Here is a 19,331-nt window from a genome sequence, read left to right on the forward strand (position 1 = left end):
AAACAAAATTGTAGACCTGCACCAGGCTGGGAAGACTGAATCTGCAATAGGTAAGCAGCTTGGTTTGAAGAAATCAACTGTGGGAGCAATTATTAGGAAATGGAAGACCTACAAGACCACTGATAATCTCCCTCGATCTGGGGCTCCACGCAAGATCTCACCCCGTGGGGTCAAAATGATCACAAGAACGGTGAGCAAAAATCCCAGAACCACATGGGGGACCTAGTGAATGACCTGCAGAGAGCTGGGACCAAAGTAACAAAGCCTACCATCAGTAACACACTACGCCGCCAGGGACTCAAATCCTGCAGTGCCAGACGTGTCCCCCTGCTTAAGCCAGTACATGTCCAGGCCCGTCTGAAGTTTGCTAGAGTGCATTTGGATGATCCAGAAGAGGATTGGGAGAATGTCATATGGTCAGATGAAACCAAAATATAACTTTTTGGTAAAAACTCAACTCGTCGTGTTTGGAGGACAAAGAATGCTGAGTTGCATCCAAAGAACACCATACCTACTGTGAAGCATGGGGGTGGAAACATCATGCTTTGGGGCTGTTTTTCTGCAAAGGGACCAGGATGACTGATCCGTGTAAAGGAAAGAATGTTGGGGCCATGTATTGTGAGATTTTGAGTGAAAACCTCCTTCCATCAGCAAGGGCATTGAAGATGAAACGTGGCTGGGTCTTTCAGCATGACAATGATCCCAAACACACCGCCCGGGCAACGAAGGAGTGGCTTCGTAAGAAGCATTTCAAGGTCCTGGAGTGGCCTAGCCAGTCTCCAGATCTCAACCCCAAAGAAAATCTTTGGAGGGAGTTGAAAGTCTGTGTTGCCCAGCGACAGCCCCAAAACATCACTGCTCTAGAGGAGATCTGCATGGAGGAATGGGCCAAAATACCAGCAACAGTGTGTGAAAACCTTGTGAAGACTTACAGAAAACATTTGACCTGTGTCATTGCCAACAAAAGGTATATAACAAAGTATTGAGAAACTTTTGTTATTGACCAAATACTTATTTTCCACCATAATTTGCAAATAAATTCATTAAAAATCCTACAATGTGATTTTCTGGATATTTCTTTTCTCATTTGTCTGTCATAGTTGACGTGTACCTATGATGAAAATTACAGGCCTCTCTCATCTTTTTCTCTCATCTTTTTAAGTGGGAGAACTTGCACAATTGGTGGCTGACTAAATACTTTTTTCCCCCACTGTATATGAGTGGCCAGTGGAGTTCATGGACAAACACCTACTGGGTCTGTTGCTCAGTTTGAAACCGGTAAATCGATCCTTCCCGAAAGAGAGGAGAGGAAGAACTGGACTCTGCAAATAATCAAGTAATCATCAACAGACTAGGCATTCAACTTCAGTAACAGTTGGAAAAAACTAAGAGGCCAGACTATTGTAAGATAACATATATTTATGCCTCCGAAACCGGGATGAGGAGTACACACTCACTGGCATAGTGCAGTTTCTCTGGACCCCCGCAAAGTCTGAGTTTGGATTTCATTTTTATTTGGTAGTCATTTTCTCATGTTAAGCCTAACGTTTATGTTTCACAAAGCTATAGGCCTACGCTGTTGCAATGCTGCTATTTAGAATGCTGGCTGGCGACACTAATGTATTTACTTGTTGAGTAATTAAAGTGGGACATTTTTACATTGCAGATTGTAAAATGAATTGTCGATGCAACAGCATACTAATCAGTAACCATTAACCAATTTATTTATTTTTGTATATACAACTGTCCTGCAGGCCTATAGCCAACCTTCGCCATCCTTGCGCTCTCTCACAGCTTGGATAGAAAGTTTGTGCTGCGTAAAACCAGTAAATTAATGCCAAATAATACAATCAATCCACCATCAACACAATAGTTTACTAGGGATTGTTTCATTATGCAGACAATGCAGTCTAGCGTACTAGTCTATCTATAGCTATATACAGTATTTAGCTGGTAGCCTATTTCTATTACACATTGGAACTCGGACTCCACGCTGTCAGGGATATCCGTATCATACCTCGTAGGCTAACCAGTGTTCACAGAAAGGGGGTCGCTCTTATGAGCGCCGCTGGGTCTGGCAGTCATCAGCTTGGTTTTCTGGGAGAGGGGAGGTGGAGGGCCGGCACTCTCACTTGAGGAACTGTCACTATTCTCAAGGGGAGGAAGAAGAGGAGGAGCAAGGTCACTGTCATTGCCGGTTCCGGGCGGTGAGGTCTCTGTTGGGACTCGGAGGCTGCTCGTGTTAGCTGCTGCATAAGTAGGCCTACTAGCTTCCACCTGTGATGGTGATTCGTGAGTTGAGGACGAGGTGGTAGCTTTGCTGATCTTCAGTAGCTTGGCACGAGCTTGATCAAATAAAGCTTATTTGCGGCATTTTTTGTGCATCACTTGGTCTTGCCTTTTGTTTATCCATCTTGAATAATGCACTCACTCTCCATTCGAGTCCGACCTCATTCACGTAACTTAAAAAAAAACTTGATAGCCAATTAGGTGAGGAGGCTGAGGCGGGCTGCCACCGGCGCCGCTGAGAAATAGGCTAATTAGATGCATGAAAACGATATTGTCTGTCTGACTCACCTATTACCCCTGTATACTGAACAAAAATATATGTAAAGTGTTGGTCCCATGTTTCATGAGCTGAAATAAAAGATCCCAGAAATGTTCCATACACACCACAAAAAGCGTATTTCTCTCAAATGTTGTGCACAAATTTGTTTACATAGCTGTTAGTGAGCATTTCTCCTTTGCCAAGATAATCCATCCACCTGACAGGTGTGGCATATCAAGAAGCTGATTAAACAGCATGATCATTACACAGGTGCACCTTGTGCTGGATACAATAAAAAGCCACTCTAAAATGTGCAGTTTTGTCACACAACACAATGCCAGAGATGTCTCAAGTTGAGGGAGCGTGCAATTGGCATGCTGACTGCAGAAATGTCCACCAGAGCTGTTGCCAGATAATTGAATTTCTGCACAAGCTACAGACAACGAACACAATTGCATTTTATTAATGGCAATTTGAATGCACAGAGATACCGTGACGAGATCTTGAGGACCATTGTCATGCGATTCATCCGCCGCCATCACCTCATGTTTCAGCATGATAATGCACGGCCCCATGTGACAAGGATCTGTACACAATTCCTGGAAGCTGAAAATGTCCCAGTTCTTCCATGGCCTGCATACTCACTAGACATGTCACCCATTGAGCATGTTTGGGATGCTCTGGATCGACGTGCACGACAGCGTGTTCCCGCCAATATCCAGCCACTTCGCACAGCCATTGAAGAGGAGTGGGACAACATTCCATAGGCCAAAATCAACAGCCTGATCAACTCTATGCGAAGGAGATGTGTCGCGCAGCATGAGGCAAATGGTGATCACACCAGATACTGACTAGTTTTCTGATCTACGCCTTTACTTAAAAAAAATATGTATTTGTGACCAACTGATGCATATCTGTATTTCCAGTCATGTGATATCCATAGATTAGGGCCTAATGAATTCATTTCAATTGACTGATTTCCTTATATGAACTGTAACTCAGTAAAATCTTTGAAATTGTTGCATGTTGCTTTTATATTTTTGTTCAGTGTAAATTGGACAACACAAACACTTTACTTGCTACATGGGGAAATAAAAAAGGAGGGTTACTGTCAAAATGATTTATTAAAATACATCATAAAATGTAGACATTGGTGTGAGATGACGGGCGCATGGGCCCCCAGAGCTCGTGGGCCCCCCCGCCTTGCGTGGGCTGCAGGGGCTTCCGCTACGCCAGTGCTTTCAGTACATATAGACAAATTAAATCCATATTATTTAGCATCTGCTTAGTGGCATAGGACATATTTACAGTGCAACAAAGGAATCTGAAATGAATTTCATTCCCCAATCATGGAAAATATTTGTCAGTGGTTCTGGCCTCAAATCAAAATGTTTAACCCCTATCCTAATGGCTTATTGCAATAATTTTTGTGTTACTGAATGGCTGGCTGAAGGCTGGTTTACATTTTACACACACAGGGAGGTTAGAAAAAGCCTTAACTTCTGATATATATATACAGTGGGGTAAAAAAGTATTTAGTCAGCCACCAATTATGAAAGTTCTCCCACTTAAAAAGATGAGAGAGGCCTGTAATTTTCATCATAGGTACACGTCAACTATGACAGACAAATTGAGGGGAAAAAATCCAGAAAATCACATTGTAGGATTTTTAATGAATTTATTTGCAAATTATGGTGGAAAATAAGTATTTGGTCACCTACAAACAAGCAAGATTTCTGGCTCTCACAGACCTGTAACTTCTTCTTTAAGAGGCTCCTCTGTCCTCCACTCGTTACCTGTATTAATGGCACCTGTTTGAACTTGTTATCAGTATAAAAGACTCCTGTCCACAACCTCAAACAGTCACACTCCAAACTCCACTATGGCCAAGACCAAAGAGCTGTCAAAGGACACCAGAAACAAAATTGTAGACCTGCACCAGGCTGGGAAGACTGAATCTGCAATAAGTAAGCAGCTTGGTTTGAAGAAATCAACTGTGGGAGCAATTATTAGGAAATGGAAGACATACAAGACCACTGATAATCTCCCTCAATCTGGGGCTCCACGCAAGATCTCACCCCGTGGGGTCAAAATGATCACAAGAACGGTGAGCAAAAATCCCAGAACCACACAGGGGGACCTAGTGAATGACCTGCAGAGAGCTGGGACCAAAGTAACAAAGCCTACCATCAGTAACACACTACGTCGCCAGGGACTCAAATCCTGCAGTGCAGACGTGTCCCCCTGCTTAAGCAAGAACATGTCCAGGCCCATCTGAAGTTTGCTAGTGTGCATTTGGATGATCCAGAAGAGGTTTGGGAGAATGTCATATGGTCAGATGAAACCAAAATATAACTTTTTGGTCAAAACTCAACTCGTCGTGTTTGGAGGACAAAGAATGCTGAGTTGCATCCAAAGAACACCATACCTACTATGAAGTATGGGGGTGGAAACATCATGCTTTGGGGCTGCTTTTCTGCAAAGGGACCAGGACGACTGATCCGTGTAAAGGAAAGAATGAATGGGGCCATGTATCGTGAGATTTTGAGTGAAAACCTCCTTCCATCAGCAAGGGCATTGAAGATGAAACGTGGCTGGGTCTTTCAGCATGACAATGATCCCAAACACACCGCCCGGGCAACGAAGGAGTGGCTTTGTAAGAAGCATTTCAAGGTCCTGGAGTGGCCTAGCCAGTCTCCAGATCTCAACCCCATAGAAAATCTTTGGAGGGAGTTGAAAGTCTGTGTTGCCCAGCGACAGCCCCAAAACATCACTGCTCTAGAGGAGATCTGCATGGAGGAATGGGCCAAAATACCAGCAACAGTGTGTGAAAACCTTGTGAAGACTTAAAGAGAACGTTTGACCTGTGACATTGCCAACAAAGGGTATATAACAAAGTATTGAGAAACTTTTGTTATTGACCAAATACTTATTTTCCACCATAATTTGCAAATAAATTCATTAAAAATCCTACAATGTGATCTTCTGGATTTTTTTTCTCATTTTGTCTGTCATAGTTGATGTGTACCTATGATGAAAATTACAGGCCTCTCTCATCTTTTTAAGTGGGAGAACTTGCACAATTGGTGGCTGACTAAATACTTTTTTCCCCACTGTATATTATTTTATTAACAAAAGGGGGTAATGCTTTTTTGGCTTTTAATCTAAAACAACAGCAAGTGTTAAATATATCCATCTGTAGTCCATACGTTGGCAGTGATCAAATAAAAATGGGGAAAAGAGATACTTTCCAATACCCTTTTCCCTCTCAATGAAACACAGAGGTCTAGCACAGTATACTGTATGTCATCATCTATAAGGGGTTAGACTATGTCTGGGGCCTATTAGACATATTTGTGAACAATTAACAGCAGGAATTATGGGGAAAAGAGTGACTGCGATGGGATTTTAATACCAGTGACATTTCAAGTGTCAGACGTAGAATGGGACACATCCATTATGCCACGCTGCATGTTACAATCATGGCAATTAATATCAACAGTTTCCCTTTTTCCTCTCCTCCTCGCACATTTGCCAGCTAGTCTGCAGTAAATACGCAATTCCTCTCCTTAAATACATAAATCAAACCATTTAATTTGTTCCTTGGTTAGGGCTTGTGGGCTCAGAAATAGTTTTTTGCTCCTCCACGCTGAAAAAACCCCTAGAAAAAGTTACAAACTCAAAAAACTCTAGCAGCGGTGTGAGTCAAAGTCACAAGCATCATGGTGCTGGATGGTGTCCAGAATTATGGCAAGCTGTCATTTAGTTCTTATAGACGGAGGGAAAGGGGGAGAGAGAGAGGGAGCGAGAGAGGGGGATAGAGGGTAAGGGAACATGGTCGGGGAGAGAGAGTTGGAGGGGGAGAGTGAGGAGGGAGAGGAGAGAGAGAGAGGAAGGGAGCACAGTGGTGGTGCCAAAACATGAGGCAGTGGAATGGCATTTTTTCAGGAAGTAGAAAATAAAGCACCATTTCCTCCATCACTCTGGCCTTGTCATACGGGCCGTGAAAAACAGACAATTACACAGTTAGGAGGAGAACCACTCCACTCGCCTGGGTCGGAGAGTGTGTGTGTGAGAGAGAGAGTGTGTGTGTGTCTGCCTGGAGGCCTGGGGCCTTGAGATGCACAGTCGTCCAGCCTGAGAGCAATGCCTTGGTGTTAGTCACCCCCAGACAGCTCAGTGTTTGTGAGTGTGTCTGTGTGTGAGTGTGTGTGTGCCTCCGTGCATGGGTCTATGGCCCTTCACCCTTATCAACACCCACGAATGCGAAAACAAAACTGTCAGCAGAACGCTAAACACCCTTCATCCAGGGTGATTGTCCGATTTCTTACCAGTTTAAAAATCACAGGGGGCATTTGGCCTCAGTTTAGAATCTAACCTGGCACCATGTACGTTCAGTTTACACTACCAGCCAGAAACTAGACAGAGTGTCCGTCCCAAATGGTACCCTATTCCCTATACACTGAGTGTACAAAACATTAGGAACACCTTCCTAATATTGAGTAGCACCCCCTTTGCCCTCAGAACAGCCTCAATTAGTCGGGGCATGGAATACAAGGTGTCAAAAGCTATGTTGACTTCAATGCTTCCCACAGTTGTGTCAAGTTGGTTGGATGTCCTTTTGGTGGTGGACCATTCTTGATACACATGGGAAACAGTTGAGCGTGAAAAACTCAGCAGCTTTGCAGTTCTTGACACACTTAAACCGGAGCACATGGCACTTAAATATTTTGTATTGCCCATTCACCCTCTGAATGGCACACATACACAATCCATGTCACAATTGTCTCAAGGCTTCAAAATCTTTCTTTAACCGGTCTCCTCCCCTTCATCTACACTGATTAAAGTGGATTGAACAGATGACATCAATAAGGGATCATAGCTTTTGGCAAGCAGCATACCACACTGCATCCCACTGCTGGCTTGCCTCTGATGCTAAGCAGGGTTGGTCCCTGGATGGGAGACCAGATGCTACTGGAAGTGGTATTGGAGGGCAAGTAGGAGACAGTCTTTCCTCTGGTAAAAAAAAAAGATCCCAGGGCAGTGATTGGGGACATTGCCTTGTGTAGGATGCCGTCTTTCGGATGGGACGTTAAACAGATATCCTGACTCTCTGTGGTCACTAAAGATCCCATAGCACTTATCGTAAGAGTAGGGGTGTTAACCCCGATGTCCTGACTAAATTCCCAATCTCGCCCTCATACCATCATGGCCACCTAATCATCCCCAGCTTCCAATTGGCTCATTAATTCCTGTAACTATTCCTCAGGTCGTTGCTGTAAATGAGAATGAGTTATCAGTCAACTTAACTAGTAAAATAAAACAATTTCACCTGGTCAGTCTATGTCAAATATTTTGTACACAGCTTTATCTGCCCTGCTCAAAAGTAATGCACTACATAGTGAACAGGGTGTCATTTGGGATGCACCCAGAGCAACTTGTCTCCATAACCATCTGATACAGACCAGAGCTTCTATTATTATTGATTACAAAGACAAGGGCATCCATCCTGTTGTCTGTCTGCCTGCCTGTCTGTCTCACTGCCTGGGGATGGTAGGAGAGGCTGAGGAGGAAACCAAATGACTACTTCAGACCCTAAAACCATCTGCCAATATATGGATCAGAAACATATGGAGGAGAAGAGGTCTAAACTCAGACTGACCACAACCGAAGAGAACCCCCCCTCAACACACACACACTCCTGGTCTGGCAGAGAGGTTCTAGTCTACGGGTCAGCGGCGGGTGGACACACACTCCTCCACCAGTCTGGGTCAGCGGCGGGTGGACACACACTCCTCCACCAGTCTGGGTCAGCGGCGGGTGGACACACACTCCTCCACCAGTCTGGGTCAGCGGCGGGTGGAAACACGTGTGTATGTGTGTGTGTGTGTGTGTGTGTGTGAGTGTGTGTCTAATTGCAACTACGGGTCACCAGCGGGTAGACTTACGCGGCACGGTAACGCTGAAGTGTTGGGGGTCAGAGATCAGCAGCTTCCTCTTCAGCTCATTTAGACCTACCCCCGCGGGACCTAGAGAGAGACAAAGAGAAAGAGAGAGCAAGAGAGAGAGGCAGAGAGGGACGGAGGAAGGGAGGAAGAGAGAGAAGGAGTTTAGCATCATTAAAACAACATCAGTCATGCAGTCATCACTGCCTCCCCATAATAAAGATGGCCTAGCGAGAGGCCAGGCCGGAGAAGAGAGGCAGTGTGGAGGCCAGGTCCAGGACGGGACGCAGCGTAGCGGAATGCTTTCCGTCCCATACGCCAATGACAGACACTGATAGATGGAGCTCAGGTCAAGTTTCAGCACCAACCATTTGTGTGCTGGTGTTTACAGACCTAGGCAGCCCCACACACATACAAACACCTTGGTCCACGGTTTGGAACTGAGAGGGCCAGATTGTGAAACTCACTGACCGAGACCTCTGTGCTCTCACTACTGTAAATATGACTGGGGTGTAGTGAGAGGAGGAGAATAGGAGGAGAGGAGCGAGGGAGGGAGAGAGAGGAGTGCAGGACTAAAGGGGCCTGCCAAGAGAGCACTTTGTTGTGTTTCCCTGAACAGCCTGAAAAATCAACAAGGATCTGTCCCAGTGGGCAGCTGGGTTTTCCATCACATCTACTGGAGAGAGGGAGGGAGGAAGGGGAGGAGAGCAGTAGGGATGGAGTGAGGGAGGGATAGGGCGAGAGAGAGAGAGAGAGAGAGAGAGGGTGATAGGGATGGATGGAGGGAAGGAGAAAGATTTGTCTGCGGCTCCAGAGCCTTGCGCCTTTTCCAAAACACCAACCCTGGCGCTCCCACCTCTGACCTCTCCCCCTCTCTCTCTACCCCCGGTCTCCCTCTCCACCCTCCTGAAAAGCTATACGATATGACTTCAGCAGGAATGGCTAAGCTGATATATGAGGCTAATTCAAACAGACTCCATATCGATGTCTTCAAATAGTGTGGACAAGAATCAATTACGGAAGTACAAGGTTCCATGCCCCTGGTTCTAGAAGCGTTACCACGGCAGCTAGCTCCACAGCAGCTCCCTACAGTCTGCCTGTAGAAAGGCACAAAGGCAGGGTTGATCCTGGACGGAATTCCTGACATGGTCGTCGTTCTGGGCAGGCACTACGAATGCATCAGGCCCTATTGGAAATTCATTTTCGCAGGCAAATGTGTTTAGCAGACTGCCACCTAAAACAAATAGACATTGAGTTCACTCACTGATGTGGATGAGGTGGAAAAAGAGAGCGGGAGAGAGAGAAAAAAAGAGTGAGATGGGGTTATAAGCTGAAGTTGAACACAAGCGCTGTACTGTTAGACATCAGAGTGTAGATCCTAATTTCCCTGTCTGTTTGTCTCAGTCCTATCTGGTGTGTTCACCTACACCCCCCCCCCCCCTCCCCCATCCAGAGAGGTTTTAAGCTGATGCAAACATAGACTGCCTTTTAGAGCCTGTGTGTGTGTGAACGAGACAGAGAGCCACCTCAGGCCACACAGATAAAGTCTTTCTCTGCACGCGCACACACACACAGACACACAAACAGGCCTGAATGATGCCCTGATGCAGACAGACAATAACACTCGTAACACTCTCTAGTCCTACGCTGCTTCCCAAATGGCATCCTATTCCCTATGAGCCCTGGTCAAAAGTAGTGCACTACATAGACAATAGAGTGCCATTTGAGACACAGCCCTAGTTTACCGCTTGGCCACACATGTCCTCCGTCACATGGTCCCTGTAAGTGATAAAAGCTGTTTCCTCAGCACATTCATCCTCCATTCCCTGTGTAAAAAATAAGAAAAGAAACAAAAAAATGAGAAATCGACCAATAACGCGGGCCGCCGGGCTCTAGCAAAGTGCGGTCGCCATCTCACATAAACAGCACATGGCCGCCTGAAGACAGCAATCAATCGTTCAGGAGAGTTTTTAGAGAAAAAGTCCAAAAGGGTCTTGACGCTCCTCACTGCGTAGATTTATTAAGACGAGGAAACACAGTTAACTTTTTACATTTGTTTTGAGAGACCACGAGGAATTAGACTGTGCTGTTTAAAGAATGATGTGTGTGTGACTGTGCTGTCTAAAAAAGGATGTGTGTGTGTGTGTTTGGCGGCGGTGATCTGGCGTGTTGTTGTAGGTGTTAAAGGCGCTGGAGAGTACTAATACAGGCCTTTTATGACCCGTATCTCCGCACAGTGGTAAGACAGAGAAGCAGGCTGCAGGCCGCCATGCTACTACCCCCCAGCTCCCAGCGGCAAGGCCCCGAGTTTAGGTCTGGTTCCCAAATGGCAGTCTATTCCCTTTATAGTGCAATACTTTTGACCAGGGCCGATAGGGTAGTGCACTATAAAGAGAATAGAGTGCCATTTGGTACATAACCCCAGACACCAGAGTTTTTAGTTCTATCACGGTTGTTTGTCTGAAGAAGAGCGGAGTAGAGCTGAGCAGCGGTGGTTGTTGGCCCCTCGTCCCGGCGGCGTCAGGCCACACTACGAGCACCTCAATGTGGAATGACAAACGGCTCACGCTCCCTTACACTTCTACCTCTCTCATTACACTATTCTCACCTTCTACATCGCTCCCTCGCCAGGCACTTTCTGGCTGAGTCCCAAATGGCACCCTATACCCTTAATAGTGCACTACTTTTGAACATGACCTATAGGGAATAGGGTGCCATTTGGGACAGTCTCTCACTATCTCTACATCTGATGTACGGTGGAGGACATTCTTCAGAATGCATCGGAAAGCCATTAAGGCCTGTGGTGGATTCCATTTGCACTATCGTTCAGTACCGGACGCGCGCACACACACACAAACACAAGCTGCCTGTGAGGCCTACACTACACTGTGGTCTCTGGTCTGGTGCTTATTGTCAGAACTAGCAGAAAGAAACAGAGACTGCTCTATTGTGCATTGTTTGTTTTTAACAATCTCCAATACAATGGCAACCTTATAAAATAAAAAAGCCCCAATAAAAAAGCATATTTCTTTGCAACTTGTTTCTGAATTATACTTGATTGTTATAGTGTGTTGAGTTGTGTTGTATTGCGTCTCTCCCCAAGCCATCAGGAAGGAGGGAACGTGGTGGGTCAGTGCTCCTGCCCTCATCTACCACGCTACAGGCAGGCAGGTTGCAGTGCCAGTAAAAGTGTCAGCCTGCATTACTGCCCTCATTAGAGAAACAGCCTTTAATATCTGAAGTCTTAATAACTTCCGGGCCAAACGCAGAGCACATCACAAAGAGTTAGAGCTGAGGGGGAGTGGAGGGGCGATGTGGATGGTGTGAGGCCTATCCAACCTCCACTGCCTCCTACGACCCAGCTAGACAGGGCAGGCAGGGCTAGGGTAACTTCAGTGTCCCCCTGCCTACACTGCTCTGTTCAGCCCAATAAGCCTAGGACGACAACTATATGCTGAACAATATCATAAGGCCACTTCACCCTACTACTGAAAGCAAAAATATCTACACTGCGTAACCTTTTTCTTCTTATAAATGCATTACATCTCAGTCAATTTATTAAATTATTCCACTTACTGTAAGTATATCTATATCTAAACTAAATTGAGCTTAGCTTTATAGTAAAACAGGGAAGAATGTAGAGGCAAACAGATAAATAGGCTCTGATAAATAATCAGTTTAATTTGAGAAAACGTCAGTGGTTTTCAGTGAACTGTGTATGTGTAAAATATATCTTCATTGGCCCCACAGATAAGCATCTTGATTCGTCCTTTGAAATGCAATCTCTCGGTTACCGACATCCATTCTAATAAGAGTACGGAAGGTATAGGGTTTACTTTGTTCGTTAACGATTATTCTTTACTTTACATCCACATTGATGAATAAATAACTAGAGGGATGTCGGATGCTCCAGGGACCTTCCTTCCAATAGGAAACAATGAGAAGAATACTGCGTTACGTTTGAGTGGAGTGTGGGTGTGTGTGTCAGCGGAGATGGAAAGAGGAACGGGGATGGGGCCAAAGAAAGCTCAGCACAGAAGACTGCATGGTCGTGTTTGGAGGACCTACACGCCGACTTCACTTTCCTCTGGACCACTAGGCGCCTGATGTTTAAAATGGAGAGAGATGGAGGAAGAGAGAGAGAGAGTTCCTCATGAGTTCCTTATAAGAAAAAGTGAGAGAACTTCAGGGAGAAAAAAGAAAGGAAAGCATAAAGAAGGGAAAACATACATCTGATCTTTCCTTGGCCCTTTGCTTTGTTAGGTGTGAAATTGTCCACAGGTTGTCGTCCAAATTACAGAAGTGAATTGAAAATATTTACATTAGCGTGACAGAGGAGAGGAGAGAGAGGCTGTGGCGGCTTCCACTGTGTTGCACAACCGGACATACTGCCTGGCAAGAAAATGGGCTAGCTAATTAGCAACACCCTATGATGAAGTTCATACCACTGTGTTTCACTATACCAAGGCCTGGTCAATAATACTAAAACAGCCTTGCTGCAACACAAGCCTCTCTGTTTCTTCTGTTAATAAGAGCATCAAAAAGAAAGAGAGCAATATCGTCAGAATGAAGAATGATTCATATCCAGCTGCACCGATCAGTAGGACTTCTAACCTTGAGAAGAAAAAGCGATGTGTGAGGTAAACATTCATTATTCGTGTCATTTGCAATAATAGTTCCAATATTTCTATTCAGGTTTTAATTCTGTTGCACCTGGGCTTAACGTTATTGTTCCACCAGTCGTTGGCACAATGCTTTTCTCAAAGCTACAGAAGAAACAATAAAAAAAACGCGGCTAACTTCATTTCAAGATTTTGGCACTTTAAAAAGCCTTCTGGAGGACTTTGTAATACCAGCCTTAAAGGCAACTGTTAACTATTCTGCAGTCTAAAGAGGGAAAATGAACATTGAGAGTCAGAGCAAGGTGCTGTAAATTAAAAGCACAAAATATGACTGAACCCCCAGCCTGCCAGCCCTGTGCTGTAGATTCCACCAGGGCTTTAAAAGTTAAGGGGTTCTCTCTCTCTCTCTCTCTCTCTCTCTCTCTCTCTCTCTCTCTCTCTCTCTCTCTCTCTCTCTCTCTCTCTCTCTCTCTCCTCTCCTCTCTCTCTCTCTCTCTCTCTCTCTCTCTCTCTCTCTCTCATAATATCAGGGTTCAGATGGACCTGCAAACTGTATTGTTAGGGGATCTGAACAACCACGATCAGTCAATGGGAAATATCATTATACTTTTGGGTAAAGCATTTATTTTTAGGGCAATATCGATAGAACATTTACAAATAGGGAGGTTCAGGACCCTTGTAAGACATCGTAGTAAAATGGAGGGATATATTGCAAAAGGAAATAGCTAAATGGCATTACACTGGGAAAGATGGGTTAATCTGTGCACATTGGAGGGTTGGAGTTAAAATCAGAATAAATGTTGGGTTGGCTGCTGTGGGTGAAAATCCAGCACTTGAAGAAAGAGGAAATTAGGAATATAATTATTTAGATGTGAGAGGAAAAAAGCTGTAAGTAGCAGTATAAGTATTGTTATCTGTTAGTTTACTCCGATCAGGGTAGGGATGGTAGGGTGAGAGAACCAAAATAAAAATAAGGGGGATTAGAAATGATGCACACAATTCAATTGATGGAACCTACAATCTATCTGGAATATTAAAGCTGATCTACCCTCCCACAAAGAAAAAGAAAACAGCCTCTCTCTCTCAAGCTCTCTCTCCCTTTCTTTCACTCTCTCTCTCTCTCTCTCTCTCTTTCTGGGGAAACCAGTTTTAGACTTAAACGATGGCCTCTGCATTGCCAATTCCAAAAGCCTAATAGTCCCCTGGTATCCCATGGTGGCAGTAGTCAGTTACTCACCGACTACAGCAGGACCACCAGCCCAGTCCCCCTGCTCCCAATCCCCCAATGGTGGCAGTAGTCAGTTAGTCAGTTACTTGGCACCGCGCTCTGCCATGGCCTGTTTGTATGTGTGTGACTGTGTGTGTGTGTGTGTGTGTGTGTGTGTGTGTGTGTGCGTGTGTTACTCACCGACGAGGACTACCAGCCTGTGCTTGGCCCCATTCTGCCTGCGGTGGGGAGTCACCTCCTCGTAGGTGGGCACGTCAGCCATGTCGTACTGCTCACTCTTCTTACACTCATACATGGATTTGTTGGTCTTCTTGTCTCGCCTGCTGAGGCGGAAGCTCCGGCGAAAACCAGCTACAAATCAAAGAGAGATGGAGGGGGGAGCGAGAAAGAGAGAATAAGTTTGGTCAGTTAGTAAGGGGAAGAGAGGAGGCTGTGTGTATACAGTATGTACCAGTGCCCTCAGAAACTATTCACACCCTTTTACCTTTTCCACAATTTGTTGTGTTACAGCCTGAATTTAAAATTGATTAAATTGAGATTTTTGGGTCTCTGGCCTGCACACAATACCCCATAATGTCAAAGTGGAATTATGTTTTTACAAATTCATTGAAAATGTAAAGCTGAAATGTCTTGAGTCAATAAGTATTCAACCCATGTGTTATGGCAAGCCTAAATAAGTTCAGGAGTAAAAATGTGCTTTACACGTCACATAATAAGTTGCATGGACACACTCAGTGTGCAATAATAGTGTTTAATATGATTTTTGAATGACTACCTCATCTCTGTACCCCACACATACAATTATCTAGAAGGTCCCTCAGTCGAGCAGTGAATTTCAAACACAGATTCAACTACAAAGACCAGGGAGGTTTTCCAATGCCTCGCAAAGAAGGGCACCTATTGGGAGATGGGTCAAAATAAACCTCCCTTTGAGCATGTCACTACAAAGATACAGGCATCTTTCCTAACTCAGTTGCTGGAGAGGACGGAAACCGCTCAGGGATTTCATCATGAGGTGACTTTAAAACAGTTACAGAGTTTAATGGCTGTGATAGGAGAAAACTGAGGATGGATCAACAATATTGTAGTTACTCCACAATTACTAACCTAACTGAAAGAGTGAAAAGAAGGAAGCCTGTACAGAAAACATGCATCCTGTTTGCAACAAGGCAATAAAGTAAAGTCAAAAATGTAGCAAAGCAATTCACTTTTTGTCCTGAATACAGTGTTATGTTTGGGGCAAATCCAATACGACACATTACTGGAGTACCACTCTCCATATTTTCAAGCATAGTGGTGGCTGCATCATGTTATGGTTATGCTTACACTTGTTAAGGACTGGGGAGTTTTCAGGACTTTAAAAAAAATGGAATGGAGCTAAGCACAGGCAAAATCCTAGAGGAAAACCTGGTTCAGTCTGCTTTCCACCAGACACTGGGAGATGAAATCACCTTTCAGAAGGACAATAACCTAAAACACAAGGCCAGTTGCTTACCAAGAATACAGTGAATGTTCCTCAGTGGCCAAGTTACAGTTTTGACTTAAATCTACTTGAGAATCTATGGCAAGACCTGAAAATGGTTGTCTAGAATTTTGAAAATAATATTAGCCAAATGTTGCACAATCCAAGTGTGGAAAGCTCTTAGAGACTTACCCAGAAAGACTCACAGCTGTAATTGCTGCCAAAGGTGCTTCTAGAAAGTATTGACTCAGGGGTGTGAATACTTATGTATGACTTATTTCATTTTTAATACATTTGCAAACATTTCTAAAAACATGCTTTGACTTTGTCATTATGGGGTATTGTGTGTAGATGGGTGAGATTTTTTATTTATTTAATCAATTTTGAATTCAGGCTGGAATAAGTCAAAGGGTATGAATACTTTCTGAAGGCACTGTGCCGTCTGTACAAAATGCCTGCAGATACAGATTAACATGTATTATTATTATTATTATTATTATTATTATTATTATTATCTTGGCATCAGTGCATTTCTGGTTTTATGTACAACAGATGTAACATATTGAGAATCATATCTGTGCTGTAGGTGAGAGTACTGAACACTAAGCCAAACGGTTTCTCTGGATCTAATGTGCGTCCCAAATGGCACCCTATTCCCTGTGTAGTGCACTACTTTTGACCAAGACCCATAGGGCTCCGGTCAAAAGTAGTGCACTATTGATTCCATTTGGGACACAGCCCGAGCACTCAAACACTTATGAACATTTTCCCCAAACGACATGCAACACATTTCAATCCTCTTCTCGCACGTACATAGCTATCTGTGCAGCTCATAGGATCATACGTAGCGTGGTCTAAAGCTTTAATGTCTTATTCTCAAAGACCATAAAAACATTATTGCCACATTCCTATGCATTTCTCCTCCCAGCCTCAGTTTATGCCATGTACCTCTGATGTAATTTCTCTCATGTCAGAGGAAGCAGCCAAAAAGACACCATGCCCTATCCCCTATGGGCCTGGGTCAAAAGTAGTGCACTATATAGGGAATAGGGTTCCATTTGGGGCATAGAGCGATGTGATTAATCCAAGCCTTTTGAACCTGTCTGGTGCGTTTTAAGCGCATTGACCTCTTCCTCCTTCTCCACTCTATAGGTCAAAGAGAGACTAAAAATGACAGGAGGGAGGGAGACCTGGGTTTCCATGTAATTCACTGCTTCTTTGTGAATTTACTGCCAGTGGCTTCATGCTTGTCCAGTTGACACAACTGCTAGGCTATGATTTTTCATTCTTCTTAGACTATTTTGGGTAGATGGTGTGTGTGTGTATGTGTGTGTGAGTGTGTGTACAGTATGTATGTGTGTGTGTGTGTGTGTGTGTAAGGAAGTCTTTGTGGTGGTGGCATTCCATGGACATGCAGCAATCAGACATGACAACTGTCGTAAAGTGACCTAAACAAATGGTCAGTTTGGAATGCTCTACAGTACGGCAGTTTCAAACTAAAAGAAACGTATTCCTAATTTGAAGAGCACATCTTCATATTTCTGACAGATGCTGATTAAGCCAAAATCCCCAAACATAGGACTGAGGACACCTAATATCACGTTTCTGCACATGGAAGTAGGTCTCTCTCTCTCTTTTTCTTTCTTTTAAACAGTGATTAATGAACCCAGCTATATGATGCAAGATGCCCAAGTAAGATTAAGTCAGCATGAAAATTACGGACTGAAGAGAAGAAAAGAAAAATAAATAAATAAACTTTGCCAAGAAACCGCGAGGCGCGCGGCGGGCGAGCACTGTGCAGATGTCCTACAAAAGAGAGAGAGCGTCTAGCTACATTCTTTGGAGCTTGTTCTTTTCCAAACAGTCACTTAATAAGGGATGGAGACGGAGAGAGACCTACGCTGTGTTACAAATGAAACACGCCGTAAGTCAAACGCTGTGCTAAAGCACAATTCTGCATGTGTGTATGTATGGCAATAAGGCATGTCTCAGTGTATGTGTGTATGTGTGTGTAGGTGGGTGTGTATATACTGTATATACAACTATGTAACTGTGTGTGTGTGTGTACCCTAGCGTTGAGGTATTGTGTTACAGCTAACATTCAGGGCAGACTTTTTTCCATTGTAGGCAGGACAGCACGTTGTGGGTTAGGACTATGTTATCAGTGCCATTTCTCCTGCGGTGTATCCTTCTCATTCAAAACCCCCACTGCTCTGACCGAACCCCGGCCAGAAATAATTAGCCGTCTACTTACCACACAGTGGAAAAAATGCACTGCTGCTAGCTACATTACTGTAACAGCAAGCCATGCACATTGCCTTCATCATCATCAATGGTTAACATCACAGCAATACCCACAATACTTTTATTAAGCCGGGTGGACAATATCAGCTAAGGTTGTCCGGTTGGGCCCTTGTGAAAAGTAGTGCACTATCTAGGGAATAGGGTGCCATTTGGGACACAGCCACTGACTTCAGAGCGGGTTCAATCAGATCCAAAACCACCCCCCTTCCCCCTCCCAAGTGGATCGGTCTAATACTGTGGTCTGGTTAGCGTGATGGTGCAGCACGAGTTGTTCCAATCCGATTAGGGGGCCTTTCGGCACCCAGAAGGCGCCGGCGTTTCATTGGCTCTGTCAGAGGGAATCTCTTTGTTTTCCTTCAGGGAGGCAGGTGCACGGCATATCATTACCAGTCTCAGCTGCAGCCAGTCAATACACATCTCTGTTGCTGTAGTTGAAGGGCCCTCCGTAATCCCGGGCCATTCAAAATCACTTAAACCCTTCTAGACAGCTCGATCTAAATAACAGAAAATAACTAACCTCCAACTCCTCTACTCTATTCGTGGCCAAGGATAAATAAATCAAAGGTTTGAGCATGCACGCGTGTACACGTAGACGGGCACACACACACACACACTCTGCCACACCCACCCACCCTCAAACCCGAGCACACACACACACACACACACACACACACACACACACACACACACACACACACACACACACACAGCGAGCAGCCAAGCACTCATCATCTCCATTACTGATGGAGACAGGCTGGAAATTAATTCAATCCAGAATTAAAGAAATGAATGATTCAACCTTCTTGGTCTGGACCTGCCCCCAGCCATCTTGGTCATGAAACCACTGTTACTGTTAGAGTACAGAGAAGTGTGTGTGTTTGTGTGCGTGCGTGTGACTGTTATGGTACAGTCTTGACAGTAACGGTAGTGTTTCCACTAGCTAGGGCCAATAGAAGGTATGCTGGTAGAACAGGAATGTTAGATATGCATGGCAACACTGGACCTTATTATGATGGTGTGAGAGGTAAAATGAGTGTTTTATACTCATTGTTCCCCTGACCCTGCACCTTAACACTCTCCCCTAGACGTAATGGTATTGTGTCGTATCCACCTCACGTGACAAAGAGCTCGGATACAGAGACATTTTCCCTGCTCAGGACACACACATCCACACACGCACGTTTTAATGGCGTGCACTTGACCGTGACTTGGTAATTGCCGG

General features: G+C 44.5%; 1 protein-coding gene across 1 annotated transcript in view; it reads right to left on the reverse strand.

The window, feature by feature from the left end:
• Positions 1–19,331, reverse strand: part of LOC121570013 (MAGUK p55 subfamily member 7-like) — a 255,999-nt gene that overhangs the window by 25,348 nt on the left and 211,320 nt on the right. Inside the window, exons 13-14 of the mRNA XM_041881459.1 lie at positions 14,524–14,694; positions 8,497–8,577 (exon numbers count right to left, since the gene is read on the reverse strand). Of these exons, the coding sequence (XP_041737393.1) occupies positions 8,497–8,577; positions 14,524–14,694 (252 nt within the window). The remainder of the gene's footprint in view (positions 1–8,496; positions 8,578–14,523; positions 14,695–19,331) is intronic.

Source organism: Coregonus clupeaformis, chromosome 7 (assembly GCF_020615455.1).
Source record: "Coregonus clupeaformis isolate EN_2021a chromosome 7, ASM2061545v1, whole genome shotgun sequence".
Taxonomy (NCBI): Eukaryota; Metazoa; Chordata; class Actinopteri; order Salmoniformes; family Salmonidae; genus Coregonus; species Coregonus clupeaformis.